The sequence below is a fragment of the Mastigoproctus giganteus genome, chromosome 3 (genome assembly GCF_048544385.1).
Source record: "Mastigoproctus giganteus isolate SK-2022 chromosome 3, ASM4854438v1, whole genome shotgun sequence".
Lineage (NCBI taxonomy): Eukaryota > Metazoa > Arthropoda > Arachnida > Uropygi > Thelyphonidae > Mastigoproctus > Mastigoproctus giganteus.
Genome location: NC_143577.1, coordinates 162,921,744 through 162,937,250, shown reverse-complemented (window position 1 = coordinate 162,937,250; position 15,507 = coordinate 162,921,744). Strand labels below are relative to the sequence as shown.

Here is a 15,507-nt window from a genome sequence, read left to right as displayed (position 1 = left end):
ACTCAGGGAGGTGGAGAATGAAAAAGACCTGGGGGGTAATTGTGCAGTCAGATATGAAGTTCTCTGAGCAGTGCGGAAGGGCTGCCAGAGCAAGTTTTGGAGTTTTGTTAATGCTATATAGGAATTTTGCTAGCATGGAGAAGGAGGTGATTGTCCCTCTATATAAGGCAATGGTCAGGCCGCGCATTGAATACTGCGTACAGGTCTGGAGGCCTCATTTTAGAAAGGATGTAGATTTGCTTGAGCGTGTACAGAGAAGGGCAACTTTGATGGTGAGGGGAATGAAGGGATACTTTTACCAAGAGAGGCTTAAGTTCTGCAAATTGCAGTGGCTAGGCACCTGTGTGGTGATCTGATTGAAGTGTATAAGGCCTTGAATGTGTTGAGCACGCTGAATTCTGATGGGATCCTTCCACTTGTTCAGATTACGAACCTAAGGGGGCATAAATTCAAATTAAGAAAAGATAGATGTAGAATAGATGCGCAGAAATTTGCCTTTAGCCAGTGGGTGGTTAATTGCTGGAACAAACTTCCCTCTGTCGTGGAAGTTGATAGGTTAAATAAATTTAAGGAGGAACTGGTAAGGCATTTGGAAGGAATGGTGTGATTTTTTTTTTTTTTTTTTTGGCCGATGCTGCATAAGCTCATACACCTGCTTTCTTGCATCACATGCTACTACTACTACTACTATATGTACAATAAGATCCCTGTATCTGTGGGGGATACGTTCCAAGATGTAGTGTTGATGGCTGAAACCGCAGATATAAGAAACACCTGCTGACCCTATATATAATGTGATTTTCTTGTACATGCATATTTGTAATAAAGTTTAATTGATAAATTAAACACACAATTACCAACATTAAATGCGGTGATAATAAAGTACAGCAGACTCGATTTACTGAGATTGGTTTAACCGGGACACTACAAATTTAAAAAAAAAGAAAAACAGAAATCAAAATTCAAGTAACAACTAGAACAAGTATAAACAGATATTTTGCAAGTCGTAAATAAGCGACAAGAACCGGCATTATAAGTCATCATTGGGACATTAGTGTACCTTGCAACCCCTGCTGTCTTCACATCTACCGCTCAAAACAACAAAAAAAAAAAAAAAAAAACAGAGACCAAATGTTTAGTTTTATTTAATGCGTCATGTCGATTGTTGTGTTCCGTCACACTGCAAAAGGACAAATTTTTTTTCGTTATTTATATCAGTGATGTAAATTTTTTTTTTTGTTTAGAAATCGCAAAAATGATGGGCAAATGCAAGAGTTGTGCTTTCAAATTAAACAAAAACTCGAAATTATTCAAAAGTTTGAAAACGGTGCATCCCTTAAATCTCTAATGAACCATCATAATGTTAGTGACCCAACCATATGCGATATTGTAAAAAATAAAAGGAAGCATCATATTGGACACAAGAGTAGTATGTGTTAAGTTTTTTTAGTTTTTTTTTTCTCTTCTCCTGGCTAACTGAATCAGTGGATACCGAATCAGCGGATATGGGGTACAACTGTATTAATTTATAATGTTACGTTTGTAAAATCTAGATCATATGTATTTAGTTAAAAAGTACAGTTTAATTGACAATGAATTTAATAAGATTAATAAATTTTACTGATTAATTGATAATACTCTACTAAGCTAACAGATTTCTGATACAGTACTAATGTTTCGCTATCTAGTTTTACGTTAAACCTTGCGCTATCTAGTTTGAGATATACGTTATATCGTATAACAACTGTGGCAAGTTACGAACAGTAAATCTACAGACAGTAAGTGTTAATTAACTTTCAAAATTGCTATCTAAATCGAAAATAAAACAGAGCTTGACTAGGTCTATAAACTATTCATAGAAAATAATTTAATATAACAATTAAGTTAATAAAACGGCTAAATATAATTTAAAACTTACCGTTCGCTGGAGATGCAAAATCTTGTCCAACACGTGGGTTGAGTACCCTTACCCACAGAGTAGTAAGATACAGAGTCTGTATCTTACTAGTCTGTAAAAGAAAAACTATTGCAGCACATTTTTGTGAAACACAGGTTACCTGAATTACAACCAAGAACTCATCTTGTAATGAGCTCTGAATTTCTTAGTCCCAAATTTAGACAATAAGCTGAGCTGGCTGAAGCACAATGAATATCTAATCTATTTGCAGAAAAAAGATGAATGTCCTTAAAGTAATATCAGCTATGACACGGGATGCCATACACTTATTAGATTTCAACTGAACTATGGCACTCCTATATATGATTTTACTAGAAAGAGTGCCCTTGAGTGGCTTAACCCAATTGATCAGTGTGTCTTACAGATAGCTGTTGGAGCATGTTGTGCATCTCCCATTCTAAACTAAACAAACCACTGCTTTGTCTTAGGAGAAAATTATTATTCCTAACTTATGCAGTGAAAATACAGAGCCTGGCAACTCATCCCATATGGCCATATCTCTTTTACCTGCAATTAAAAATGAACTATAATAATAAGCCTAGTGAAAATAAACCCGCTAGAATAAGGCTATAAGAGGCAGTAGAACACAGAAATGTACAGATAAATAATATATTTCAAGAAACTTCTAAACAAGAGCCTCCATAAGCTGTGATAACTATTTTTGTAAATGGGAAAGCAAGACCATGGCACACATGAATATCAAAAAACTTCATGCAGCACCTGTAACTTCAAACTCCTATCAAATTTGTACTGATGGATCAAAAACAGAAATGGCTTTAGGTGTGGCAGCAGTCTTATCTATTTTCACCATATCTACATCACTCCCAGTACAGGGTGATTCAAAAGTCTTCATACATAAGGGAAATAATCACTTTTTGATGTGGAAACATCTATGGCGGCACTAGAGTAAAATCGATTGGTAACAAAAAATTTTTATGGTAACGGAAATGACACAATTGATTGGTAATGAAATTTTTTTTACGAAAATGATGCAATAGATGTCACTTCCTATTAGGTGGCTGTTATCTTTTTAATGACTCAAATAATGTCACTTCCTAAGTGGCTTTAACGATGCTAACTTAGTCACTAATGTTGATTTGGTAGAGTAAGTAGTTGATTCAGTAGAGTAAATTCATACTAAGGTATGGAAATGATGTCACTTCCTAAATGATGCTAATTCAGTCACTAACGTTGATTCGGTAGAGTAAGCAGTGGGAGTAATATGCAAGGATAAAAGCTTCGAAGTCAACAAGACAAAATTACAGATAACAGCTGCTATTCACCTAGGCACTTAAGATGTCCCTAGGGAACTATAGCCATGTTGCCTCCAAGACTTTCTACACTGTCGGAATAGAGGACAGTTGCATGTGCTTCACTACCTGTTCCAAAATAACATGGAATACTGCTGCACAAATTGGAGCAGTGTGGCATTGGAGGCAAATTGCTGCTATGGATAAAGGGATGGTTGAAGCGGGAGAAGACAGAGAGTGGTAATCAATAAACACTGCTCTTTGTGCACTAATGTTATTAGTGGAGTCCCCCAGGGTTCAATGTTGGGTCCATTGTTGTTTTCTGTATAATACTGATGATGGTATATCAGGCTTAATGTCCATGTTTGCAGATGATATGACATTTGGCAGGGTTGTTAATGACACTAATGACAGTACATTGCTACAACAGGATCTAGAAAAGTTGAGCAGATGGGATGAGAGGTGGCAACTTGAAGTTTAACATTGACAAATGTAAAGTACTGCTTATGGGAAGCAGTAACCCCAGAATAACGTATCAACTGTGTGGTACTACACTGACAGTGGTAGAGAGTGAAAAGGACCTGGGGATAATTGTGCAGGCAGATATGAAGTTTTCTGAGCAGTGCAGATGGTCTGCAAGAGTAGCTCATGGTGTCTTGTCAATGAAATAAAGAAATTTTTCTAGCAGGGATAAGGAAGTGATTATCCCCTTGTATAAGGCAATGGTCAGGCCACACCTTGAGTACTGTATACAGGTCTGGAGGCCTCATTTTAAGAAGGATGTAGAGCTGTTGGAACGAGTACAAAGAAGGGCAACAAGATTAGTGAATGGGACAAAGGGTTGCTCTTACGAATAAAGGCTTAAGTTTTGCAAATTATGGTGTCTGGAGACTAGGCACCTGCGAGGCTATATGATTGAGGTGTATAAAGCCTTGAATGGTTTGAGCATGCTCAATGCTGATGGGGTTCTTCCTCTTGCTCAGAATAATCACCTGAGAGGGCATAAATTCAAATTAAGGAAAGACAGTTGTAGGATAGATTGCAGAAGTTTGCCTTTAGCCAGTGGGTGGTTGATTGCTGGAACAAACTTCCATCTGTTGTTGTAGAAGTTGATAACTTAAACAGATTCAAGGCAGAACTAAATCATTTGGGGTAAGTGGATGGGTAAAATGAGAAGGGGGTGTTTTTTTTTTTGCCGATTCTATAGCTTACTTTCTTACAATGTGCCCTTGCTAATGCTAATCAACCAACAAATCTCACAGGTATTCAATTGGTTTGAGGTCAGGTAAATTTGGAGGCCAGTCAGGATGAGTGAATACCTTTGCTGTGTTCTTTAAACCAGTTGTGCACAGTGTGTGCCTGATGAAACTGCATGTTATTACCTTGGAAGATCCCTTTTCTGTCTGGAAAAAAACACAGCATGGCAGGGTGGGTGCACATGGTCTCCTAAGAGTTGCTGGTAGACCACACTAGTCAAACATTGGTTCATACACACCAGGAGTCCAAGTTCTTGCCAGCAAAATATGCCCCATAGTAAGCAACCACTGCCACCTTGCCACCTGCTTGGATAGTGGGCACTATGCACAATAGGATGGGTCCATGGACTAGTGTTGCTTGTGCCACACATGAAGGTGTCAGTCAGCATGTTGCACCAGGTACTTGGCCTCATACAACTAGCACACTCATTTCCAGTTCTCTAGTGTATAACCAGTGTGTTGTTGACACCACAGCATTCACTGTCAGTAATGAACACAGTGAGGAGCGAGTATTTCTTGGGTCATGTACTGTGGAGCCCTATATGCCTGAATGTGCAATTAATTGTCAATAGGAATATTGTTCTTGCATTCCCATATTGTATTGCGATGTCAGCTGCCACATAGTGACCTGCCATTGAGCCCATACAGCGTGCTGCAACCTTCCCTCACCATGAACATCCACCTTGTGTAATCCTTTACAGTTCTGTCAGCGGGAGGTGGAAGGTATGAAAAGAATGGTTCAACACCATTCTTTGTACACCTTAATCACTGTGTCATTTCTGATATGGAAGCACCTACTACACAAGCTCTCACAATCATGCTCTTTTGAAACTCCATGGTATCTTAAGTCTGATAACTGGTACTTTATCACTTTGACTTGCACTACTCTGGCATAGGAAACTCTTTGGATTTCTATAATGTGAGGTATATGGCATAGTCCATTACAGATGGGGGTGGTCATAATTCAGTGGTGTGTGTGTAAACAATATATAGAAGGAAAGTGAAAATGAAAGAAAGGTGGGAGTTTTATGGACAAGGTCACTAATAAGGCAGAAGAAAGTACCCAACTATTGATAATGGATATAAGTAACACAGCGAAGAAATATAGAAAAGAATCAAGACATAGTCTTCACCTCTAGCAACACCCGAGGGGGGGGGGTAGTTACACAACCCCAAGTGTCGCTATCAAGAGTGAACCACCAGAACTGCAAAAAATGACAACAGTATAGTCTGTCTCTGACGAAAATCACATGCTATGTAACAAAGAATTAAAAAAGTGTGTGTGTGTGTGTAGAACATACCATTCAATGTATCCTTGTATGATAATTAGGTATAATAATTTTAGTAATACTTGATATTTTCTTTCGAAGTTAACTTCACAACCGAGATGGCATGTCTGTATTATCAGTTTTCCATCAATCGATTTTCCAGTTGATGGGTTTGGGCCTTTTCAAGGTTGGAGATCCCTTCTGCTTCTACTGCATGCATTTTGATTTGGATTCAGGATCATAAAAATGCAGATAAATTTCATTGCCAGTCATCAAAAATAAAAATCTCTCTGGTTAGCAAGAATTAATTTTAAATTCATCTTTTGATGAATCCGCTCTCCGATGTTTGTCATGAATTTGAAGTTTCTGGGTTGTTGTTGTTTGTTTGGTTTTTAGGAGCATTAGCAACTAAGGCCATATTGCTCCGGGGATATGCAGTGGTAATTCCCTGACCTTTCCGCATCCTCTGTATTTGGTGGGCATGGCCTCGAACCCCGAGCTAATCAAGAAGCGTGTGCTACGCACTGCTGCTCCTGCCCACCTGGCTACGGATGTGCTGAAGTTTCTGGGAACCCACCTTGCATAAACTTTGGACATTCCAAAATGCTTATGTATTATTGTTAAAATGTTTTCATTGGAAATGTTAAGGTACTTTTTTCCAAATTCAGACACTTTAGTTCTGTTTTTTTCCTAAAACTTTTTTTCTTTAACACTGGTAGCTTCAGAATTGATTGCTTCAGACAGCGGACCAGACCTTGGATTATCTTCAACTGATTCTTGTTCTCTTTTGAACTCTTCTGTCAATTGCTTCTCAATTACGCTAGTAGTCATTTTTTGTGGATTATTGAACAATGCTCGATCTGTTGGATATATATATTTTTTTTCTATCCATTACCAACAAAAAAAAAATTAAAGTTTAGAACCTGCATAAGACATTGACATATAATTTTTTTTCATGTTGTTTTGTAAGACATTAAAGCTATCAAAGAAACTTATTATGTAATTTATTAATACATTTAATACCAGCCAAAATTCATGTAATTGAAATATCTCGAAAATTGACATGTGAAAAAAAAAAAACACCTAATTTGTTAAATGTTTTGTTTATCTCAAATCTGGACAGTACCTATTGAACTTAGTCTCAGTGACTTGCAGCTATGGGCGACTAAAGACTTACCACCATTACACTTGCCCCAGTATGATGTATATATATATTGGCAAGCTCATAACATAGCTGAGAGCTATGTTATATATATAGCAGACCAGGTACCAAGTACTAATCATAACTGAAGAAGCCTTTGAACAATGCTCGATCTATTGGATATATACATTGGATATGAACATTCTGAACTGTGCTATCCATACACTTCAAGTGCAAAGAAATAATCAATAGGCATACACCTAGCACAGACTATCTAAATACTGAAATTGTCCAACACCAAAATCAGTCTGTCTGCTAATCCTGCCACCAAAAGCTGATGCCCACCACCCTCCACACACCCCATTATTGTATCATAGCTTTAACGAAATTAGTATGCCTGTTTATGTTTTGAACTTCAGTTAAAATATTTTGACCTTCCTGGTAAAAATAGATGGCTTACTCAAGGAATAACATATTTGTTCTACAGACTAGCATCTAATCACTTTAACCTTAATTATTCCCACTAATCTGCATGCATATTTTACTGACCCTCAATAACGGGAAAACTTACTGACATTAGACAAAGTAAGATACTTAAGACATTAAAATACTTAATTGACAAAAGATACTTATTGACATTCAATTTGAATTTCTGTAGATATTAATTTCTGGGAAATACATATGTAGAAGATTGTATCAAAGAACAGAAGTAAAAGGGATAAATAAGGAAAATTTTGTTCTAATTTTGATCAAATATATTCTGGCTTGAGTTGTACATCAAATAACTTTGCTGTCCAACTCAGCATGTTCTAGTTTAAATGAGAGTGGGAAAATTACATATGCCAATTTGAAAGAACAGTACCTGTGGAAGTATCTATACAAAAGGTATGCAGCAGAAACTGAACATCTAGAAGACAGAGTACTTTGTAGGACATTGGCCATAATTAACCTGACTGTCCTCTTCTTCAATAGAGTCAAGAAGCTTGATACAGGCTTTGGGAAGAACACCTTCCCATCTGGAAACAGTATTCCATGGTTGGGCAGATTTGAGATTTGTATAGAATAAGTTGCTTAGAAGAAAAATAACACTGTGGGGGATGGGGGGAACTAGCTTTTTTTTGGATGCAGAAGAAACAGCCATATTTGTGATGTGCTTATGCCAAGAAAGATAAGAAGTCAGGGTAATCCCAAATTGAGATATGTGGCCTTGGCTAGGAATCTGAGTGTCACTGAAGATGAGTATAGGAACAGTGGACTGTTGTGAGGAATAGGACGGCTGGATTATAGAAGAATTTTGGTTAACGATGCTTTCTTCACCCTCTGGAAATTACCATATAAGGAATTGCTGGTGGATAATAAAAAATTTGAAGCTGTTTGTAAAAGGGAAAGTGAAATGCACTGTATTATCAGCAAGTTCTGCTGATAATACAGTGCATTTCACTTTCACTATAGATGGGACTTTCAGTCAGTGGGAGAAGGCCATTAATATATAAAGAGGACCTTGAGTACTAAGGGCTTTTCTTGAGTGATTTATAAAGCGATCTTCCTGAGGGATTTCATTATGCTTTATTTCTAGAGACTTGCTTATCCTCAGTTCATTTAAGTGGTTCTGTATTTAACAGATTTTGAGTAACATTTATACATTTCCAGAAAGTGTGTATAAATGTTACTTATACATAAGTATAAATATGTATAAATGTAAGTGTACATTCACACATGATTGGCCAACTGCATTCATACTTAGGTTTTGTATTCTTTCTTATTTATTTTTTTTTATGAGGGTATAAGGTTCAGGTTATTACTTCCAAGTAAAATGGTAGTTTTTTTTTTTTTTGTAGAGGAGAATTGAAGAAACGGGAGGGACAATTAGTGATTATACATAAAAAGAATGATGCATAGTTCTGCATTTTGAAGAAAGGTGTCAGCGGAATTAGTGGAAGGTAGTGTGTGTTTAGGAGTTCCATGCCTTGTTGATACCCACTTCGGTGTATCGACAAGGTTAGCAACGAGGATTACTCATGCCACCCTAATCCTAAGGATAGTATTCACATGGAAGAAATGAATGGATTATAATTAAGTTAAATGCAGAGTGTAAGAAACAGTCTGAATAATATACATTTCTGGGAGAAATGTGACTAAGCACCAGTGTGCACTAACCTTGGATGGGGGAAGGAAGATAACAGCAGATTCATGTTAGCTAAAGACACAGGGAGTAAGGAGAGTGCATCAGTATAACAAGGCTGCAACCACAGGGTGATTCATTCCAGCTAGCCACGTGTGTATAATTTTCATACACATGTAGTACTAGGTTCAAGTTATCAGGTATGGGGTAGTCAGAAGGTGGGATAGCTTATTCAGTCTGGGAGGAACATTTTCTAAGTGTATCATTCTCCTATAGATTGGATTCTATATTGGCTGTTTTGCTGTAATTCTAATATGATTTCAGCAGGTAGGAAACCTGCAGTTAATTATTTTGCACTCTTTGAATGTGGGAAAAGCATAGAAATTAAGGCAAAGATTTCCAGAAGCTTGTAAAGTTTGACATAAACAATAAAACATCCCAGCTTTGGATAGTCATTTAGTGAACAAATGAGTCAAATAATAGGTTAAGCTTTGTGCTTATTCTTTGAGCAAGATGCAGGCATTGCTAGTTTGCTTTTCTGAAATTTCTGTAAAGTTAAGGTATTTTATCTATACTCACTTTAATAGTGAGATTATACTAGTATTGTATTATATTTAACTGCGAAGTAAAGCAAGAATGAAGATAAGTTCTTTTTAACTGATGATATGCATCTTATTGACTGTACATATATATTGTATGTTTTATTGCTGAACTTTTATGACTTACTGAGCTTTTATCGTTATTTTTTTAAAATCTGTCTGGTGAGAGTTTCATTGTTAAATAATAAAATTCACTATGTATTCAACATTTACTATTAATGTTTAGTTAGCTGCTGATGTTAATATTTCCTCATTAGAAACTATATAATTTTATATATTTTATTTAAATCTACACGAGTATGGGGAGACTTAACATGTTAATCACCATAAGATGCCACTTTACTATTGCACTTCACTTACTGTTCATTCAGCATGACTCTCTAGCATCAGAGGCAGTGTATTCTTTAACATAAAATAAATATAATGACCAAAGATTATTTTATTTTCAATTTTTTTTCTTGATAGATCATGGAATAATTATATTTTGGGGGGGGGGTGAGGATCTCTAGGAAGGAATCTATTTTTCATTAACATTATGGCAGTTGACATGTTAAGCTCAACATTGTCCTGACCTTTCAATTTTAAAATTAATTTGCTTTGCACTATTTGCATTGCATTTTATAACTTCATTTTAATTCAGTAAAATTTGTTAAAATAGTATTTTTTTTTTTCTGTAGGGGATCACAGAGTTTTTTGTTTATTTATTTATTATTATTTTTTTTATCTTTCTTTCAGGTAATTATGAGTTTATTAAAATTTTGGCCAAAGGTTCATAGCCCCAAAGAAGTAAGCTTCCTAGTTTAAATAATTTAATCTTTAGTACTTTAGGATGTATGTTTCTACTGTTTAATATTGCACTTGTTATAGTACATAGGGTTTAGGGTCAAGTTGCACAGTTGGTTTCCCACAACTTCACGATAAATTCTCTTCTATTGAATACAGTACTCTGTAAAGGTCAGATAATGTAAGTGATGTGTGGTTTATGTAGTGTAATGTAGCATCAGAGGCAGTGTATTCTTTAACATAAAATAAATATAATGGCCAAAGATGATTTTGTTTTCAATTTTTTTTTTCTTGATAATTGTACTTTTTGGGGGAGAAAAAAAAGTGAGGTTCTCTAGGAAGGAATCTATTTTTCATTAATATTATGGCAGTTGACATGTTAAGCTCAATATTGTCCTGACCTTAGCCTAGGGGCCGGTGGAAAACTACTGACCTCTAGTTACCAGGCCTGGGGGAGCCAGGACAGGTAGTAGGGATTACATGGTTTGGCTGGGCAAACCCTGTCATCACCTGAGCTTACACGGGAGGCCCCTTAAAAAAGATAGCAAGAGAGGTTTTTGTTGGAAAGGAGTGCAGAAGTGACAGTTCAAACTTTGGAGAATAGGTGAAGAGGGTGGATGATAGAAAGGCTACCACCAGAGATTGGAATGGAGGAATAGGGACAGAAGGAGCACCTCCCTAGAAGCAACTTATCCTCTGGGGTGGGATGTTAAGAGTAAGAAAAGTATTTAGGGTGGTAGGGCCCACCAGCAAAGATGTGGGATAGAAGGTAGAGGGAAAATGGGCAGTGCCAAGAGTTTGATGATGAGGGGATTAAAATCAGAGGGCCAGGATCTTTGCACGGATCCTGGTCATCTTGAAAATATATGTATGGTCAGAAGAATCTGACATTTCCACAGCCAGGCCAGCTGAAACCAGTGTTACTGTCCCACGCTATGCCATGAGAAAAGGAACCAGCAAGGGCAGCTTGGGGCTTCCAAAATTGGTTCATGATTGGGAATGATACCTGTTATCCGTGGAATGCACAACAGAAACATGCACACTAGCCATACTACTATCATATTTGCATGCACATTAGCAGAGGCATATGATGTTTTCTATATCAGCATGTTCGGGAGGCAACTAGAGGGAGCAATACGCTTGATCTGATTATCAGTAGTGATTCTTCATTCATTTAAAATCTGCAGATAAAGAAACTACTAGGTGGCAGTGATCACAGTGTGCTGAAGTGGGATTTACTCAAGGAGGTATTTGCTTTTGCTTTCGTAAAGGCGACTATGATGGTCTGAGACAGAAATTTAAATTCTATACAGTGGGACCAACTAATGATGTTACCAACAGCAAATACAAAATGGGAAGCATTCAAAGAACTAATCTTGGAAGCTACCAAGCTTTACATACCAACTAAGAAATATTGTTCAAGGTTTAGGCCTAAATGGATGTCAGATGAACTAATGAGACATATGGCAGAGAAGAAAAATGCATGGGATACATACAAATTAATGGGTGACATGGAAGCCTATGATAGATGTAACCAAGTCACAAAGGAGATTAGGCAAGCAAAGGCAGATTATGAGAAATCCTTGGAAAAGGATGTAAAGAAAAACAGAAAAGAGTTCTTTACCTATTTAAACTCAAAGAGGAAAGGTATGAATCAGATTGGTCCACTGGATATTGATGGTTCAACAGCTGAGGACATGAGGAGTTATTCAGGAATTGGAATGTCGTAGATGAAGTAAACATTGGCAGTGAGCTAGATGATTTTGTTATAACTGAGAGGAAAGTGGAGGAGAAATTGTTGAGGATAAACATAAAAAAGGCACCCAGGGTGGATGGGATATATCCAGTTATATTAAAGGAGGCAGCAAAGGAAGTAAGCAAACCCCTAGCCATAATTATGAGAGCTTCTTTGAACTCAGGGGAGGTACCCATAGACTGGAGATGTGCAAATGTAACCCCAATTCACAAAGGAGGATCAAAGGCTGACACAAGTAATTATGGACCTGTTAGTTTAACTTCTGTTCCAGGAAAATTAATGGAGGCAGTGGTTAAAGAAGCACTACAGGATCATCTTGACAAGAATTCAGTTATAGCTCAGACACAGCATGGTTTTGTTAAGGGAAGGTCTTGCCTGACCAATTTGATTGGATACTATGATGTAGTCACAAAAGAACTTGGTTTTGGTTTGGTTTTTTTTTTTAGGAGCATTAGCAACTAAGGCCATATTGCTCTGGGATATGCGGTGGTCATTCCCTTGACCTTTCCGCATCCTCCGTATTTGGTGGTGACGGGCTCGAACCCCGGTCTAATCAAGAAGCGTGTGCTACGCACTGCTGCTCCTTCCCACCTGGCTACGGAGACGCCCTGACAAAAGAACTGGATGCAGGGAATAACTTTGATATTATATATTTGGATCTTAGAAAGGCTTTTGATACTATTGCACATGGAAGACTGCTGCACAAATTGGAGCAGTGTGGCATTGGAGGCAAATTGCTGCTATGGATAAAGGGATGGTTGAGTGGCAGAAGGCAGAGAGTGGTAATCAATGGACACTGCTCAACGTGGACTAATGTTATTAGTGGAGTTCCTCAGAGTTCAGTGTTGGGTCCGTTGTTGTTTTCTGTATTTATAAATGATATTGATGATGGTATATAAAGCTTAACGTCCAAGTTTGCAGACGATACAAAGGTTGGCAGGGTTGTTAAGGACACTACTGATACTATGCTGCTGCAACAGCATCTGGAAAGGTTGAGCAGATGGGCTGAGAGGTGGCAAATGAAGTTTAACATTGACAAATGTAAAGTACTACATATGGGAAACAGTAACCCCAGAGCAACGTATCAACTCTGTGATACTACACTGACAGTGGTAGAGAATGAAAAGGACCTGGGGGTAATTGTGCAGGCAGATATGAAGTTCTCTGAGCAGTGCAGACGAGCTGCAAGAGTAGCTCATGGTGTCTTGTCAATGATATACAGGAATTTCTCTAGTAGGGATAGAGAGGTGATTATTCCCTTGTATAAGGCAATGGTCAGGACACACCTTGAGTACTGTATACAGGTCTGGAGGCCTCATTTCAAGAAGGATGTAGAGCTGCTGGTACGAGTGCAGAGAAGAGCAACAAGATTAGTGAATGGAACAACGGGTTGCTCTTACGAAGAAAGGCTTAAGTTTTGCAAATTACAGTCTGGAGACTAGGCACCGGCAAGGTGATCTGATAGAGGTGTATAAGGTCTTGAATGGTTTGAGCATGCTCAATGCCGATGGGATTCTTCCTCTTGCTGAGAATAATCACCCGAGAGGGCATAAATTCAAATTGAGGAAAGACAGATGTAGGATAGATGTGCGGAAATTTGGCTTTAGCTAGCAGGTAGTTTGTTGGTGGAACAGACTTCCATCACTTGTTGTTGAAGTTGATTGCCTAAACAAATTTAGGGCTCAGCTGGACAGGTATATTAAACAAACGGAGGGGTGAAATGGGAGTGGTGTGTTTTTTTTTTTTTTTTTTTTTTTTGGCTGATGCTGATGCTGAATAAGCTTGCTTTCTTGCATCATATGCCTCTACTAATGCTAATGCACAACAGAAACATGCACACTAGCCATATTACTATCATATTTGCATGCGCATTAGCAGAGGCATATGATGCAAGAAAACAAGTTTATTCAGCATTAGCCAAAAAAAAAAAAAAAAATCCCTTCCCATATCACCTGCTCATTCACTCCAAAAGTCTGATTAGTTCTGCCTTGAATTTATTTTAACTGTCAACTTCCATGACAGATGGAAGCTTGTTCCAGCAATCAACCAACTGCCGGCTAAAGGCAAATTTCCTCACATCTGTTCTCCAACTGTCTTTCCTTAGTTTGAATCTGTGCCTCCTCAGAGTCATAGTCTGAGGAAGAGGGGGATGGAAGTACCTCCCCAAGAATAGCACAAGCTGTCTTTGGATTCTTCCTCTTGCTCAGACTATGCACCTGAGGGAGCATAAATTGAAATTGAGGAAAGACAGTTGTAGAATAAATGTGCAGAAATTTGCCTTTAGCCAATTGGTGGTTGATTGCTGGAACAAACTTCCATCTGTCGTTATGGAAATTGATAGCTTAAATAAATTCAAGGCTGGACTAGACAAACTATTAGAGGGGGATGGATAGGTGAGATTGGATTTTTTTTTTTTTTTTTTGACACTCATTTGTCACTATCAATACTATCCAAGCATTTCTAGGTGCCTCCGTAGCCAGGTGGGAAGGGGCAGCAGTGCCTAGCACACGCTTCTTGATTAGACCGGGGTTCGAGCGCGTCACCACCAAATACGGAGGATACGGAAAGGTCAGGGAATGACCACCGCATATCCCTGAGCAATATGGCCTTAGTTGCTAATGCTCCTAAAATCCAAATAACAAACAAACAAACCAAGCATTTCTTTCTCTTCTACTTTTATATAAGTACAATATACTGCCTGACCAGCCACTGTCAGAAGGGAAGCCTGCTGTCTGACTGATAGTACAGCTTTAAACAAGGTCAATCCACAGAGGATTCACTGTGTTTCGTCATAAATGTTGCTGAAGACACTCGGGGGGGAAAATACCTGCAGACTGTCTTGGTTGACTTTGCAGGTGCTTTTTAACACTTTTTGGTGCCTAACATCCTGTGGAGTCTGTGCCATGCAAAAATACCACTAATCTCATACAAATGTATTTCCAATTACCAGGCAAGTTGCATACCAAGTTTAAAGGGTCTGAGTACCCAGTGACTAAATGATGCCCAGGAAACTATCTGTTGAAAACAGATTCCTGTTACAATGGCTGCAGATTGCCTGAATAGGGGGGTTTTGAATCACTGACAATAAATTGCATACCTTTTTAGTAACTTCTGCTAGGTGATTCCCTTTATTGCTGCTAGTGATGTGTTTGGAAATGAATTTCAGATCTGATCTTTCTGGCATTCCCATCATCAATCAGGTTTAGCAAAGTTGGTGATATTGCAAGTGCTTCTTTTTTTCTTTTATGGACATTCTTGGATGCAATTTCTACAAGATTTTGTCATGAGGAGACATTTTTCTCCATTCCTGTAAGGCTGGGGCCAGCTTTCTGTTTGTGAGAATACTTGTTCTTGATCCCAGTTGTGTTTTTAAAA

At 37.9% G+C, this 15,507-nt stretch overlaps 1 protein-coding gene across 3 annotated transcripts in view; it reads left to right on the top strand.

The window, feature by feature from the left end:
* Window positions 1–15,507, top strand: part of LOC150088377 (serine/threonine-protein phosphatase 2A 56 kDa regulatory subunit delta isoform-like) — a 484,719-nt gene that overhangs the window by 272,172 nt on the left and 197,040 nt on the right. For all 3 annotated transcript variants that reach the window (XM_090369471.1, XM_090369470.1, XM_090369472.1), the window contains exon 10: window positions 10,329–10,379. In XM_090369471.1, coding sequence (XP_090225597.1) covers window positions 10,329–10,379 — 51 coding nt within the window. The remainder of the gene's footprint in view (window positions 1–10,328; window positions 10,380–15,507) is intronic.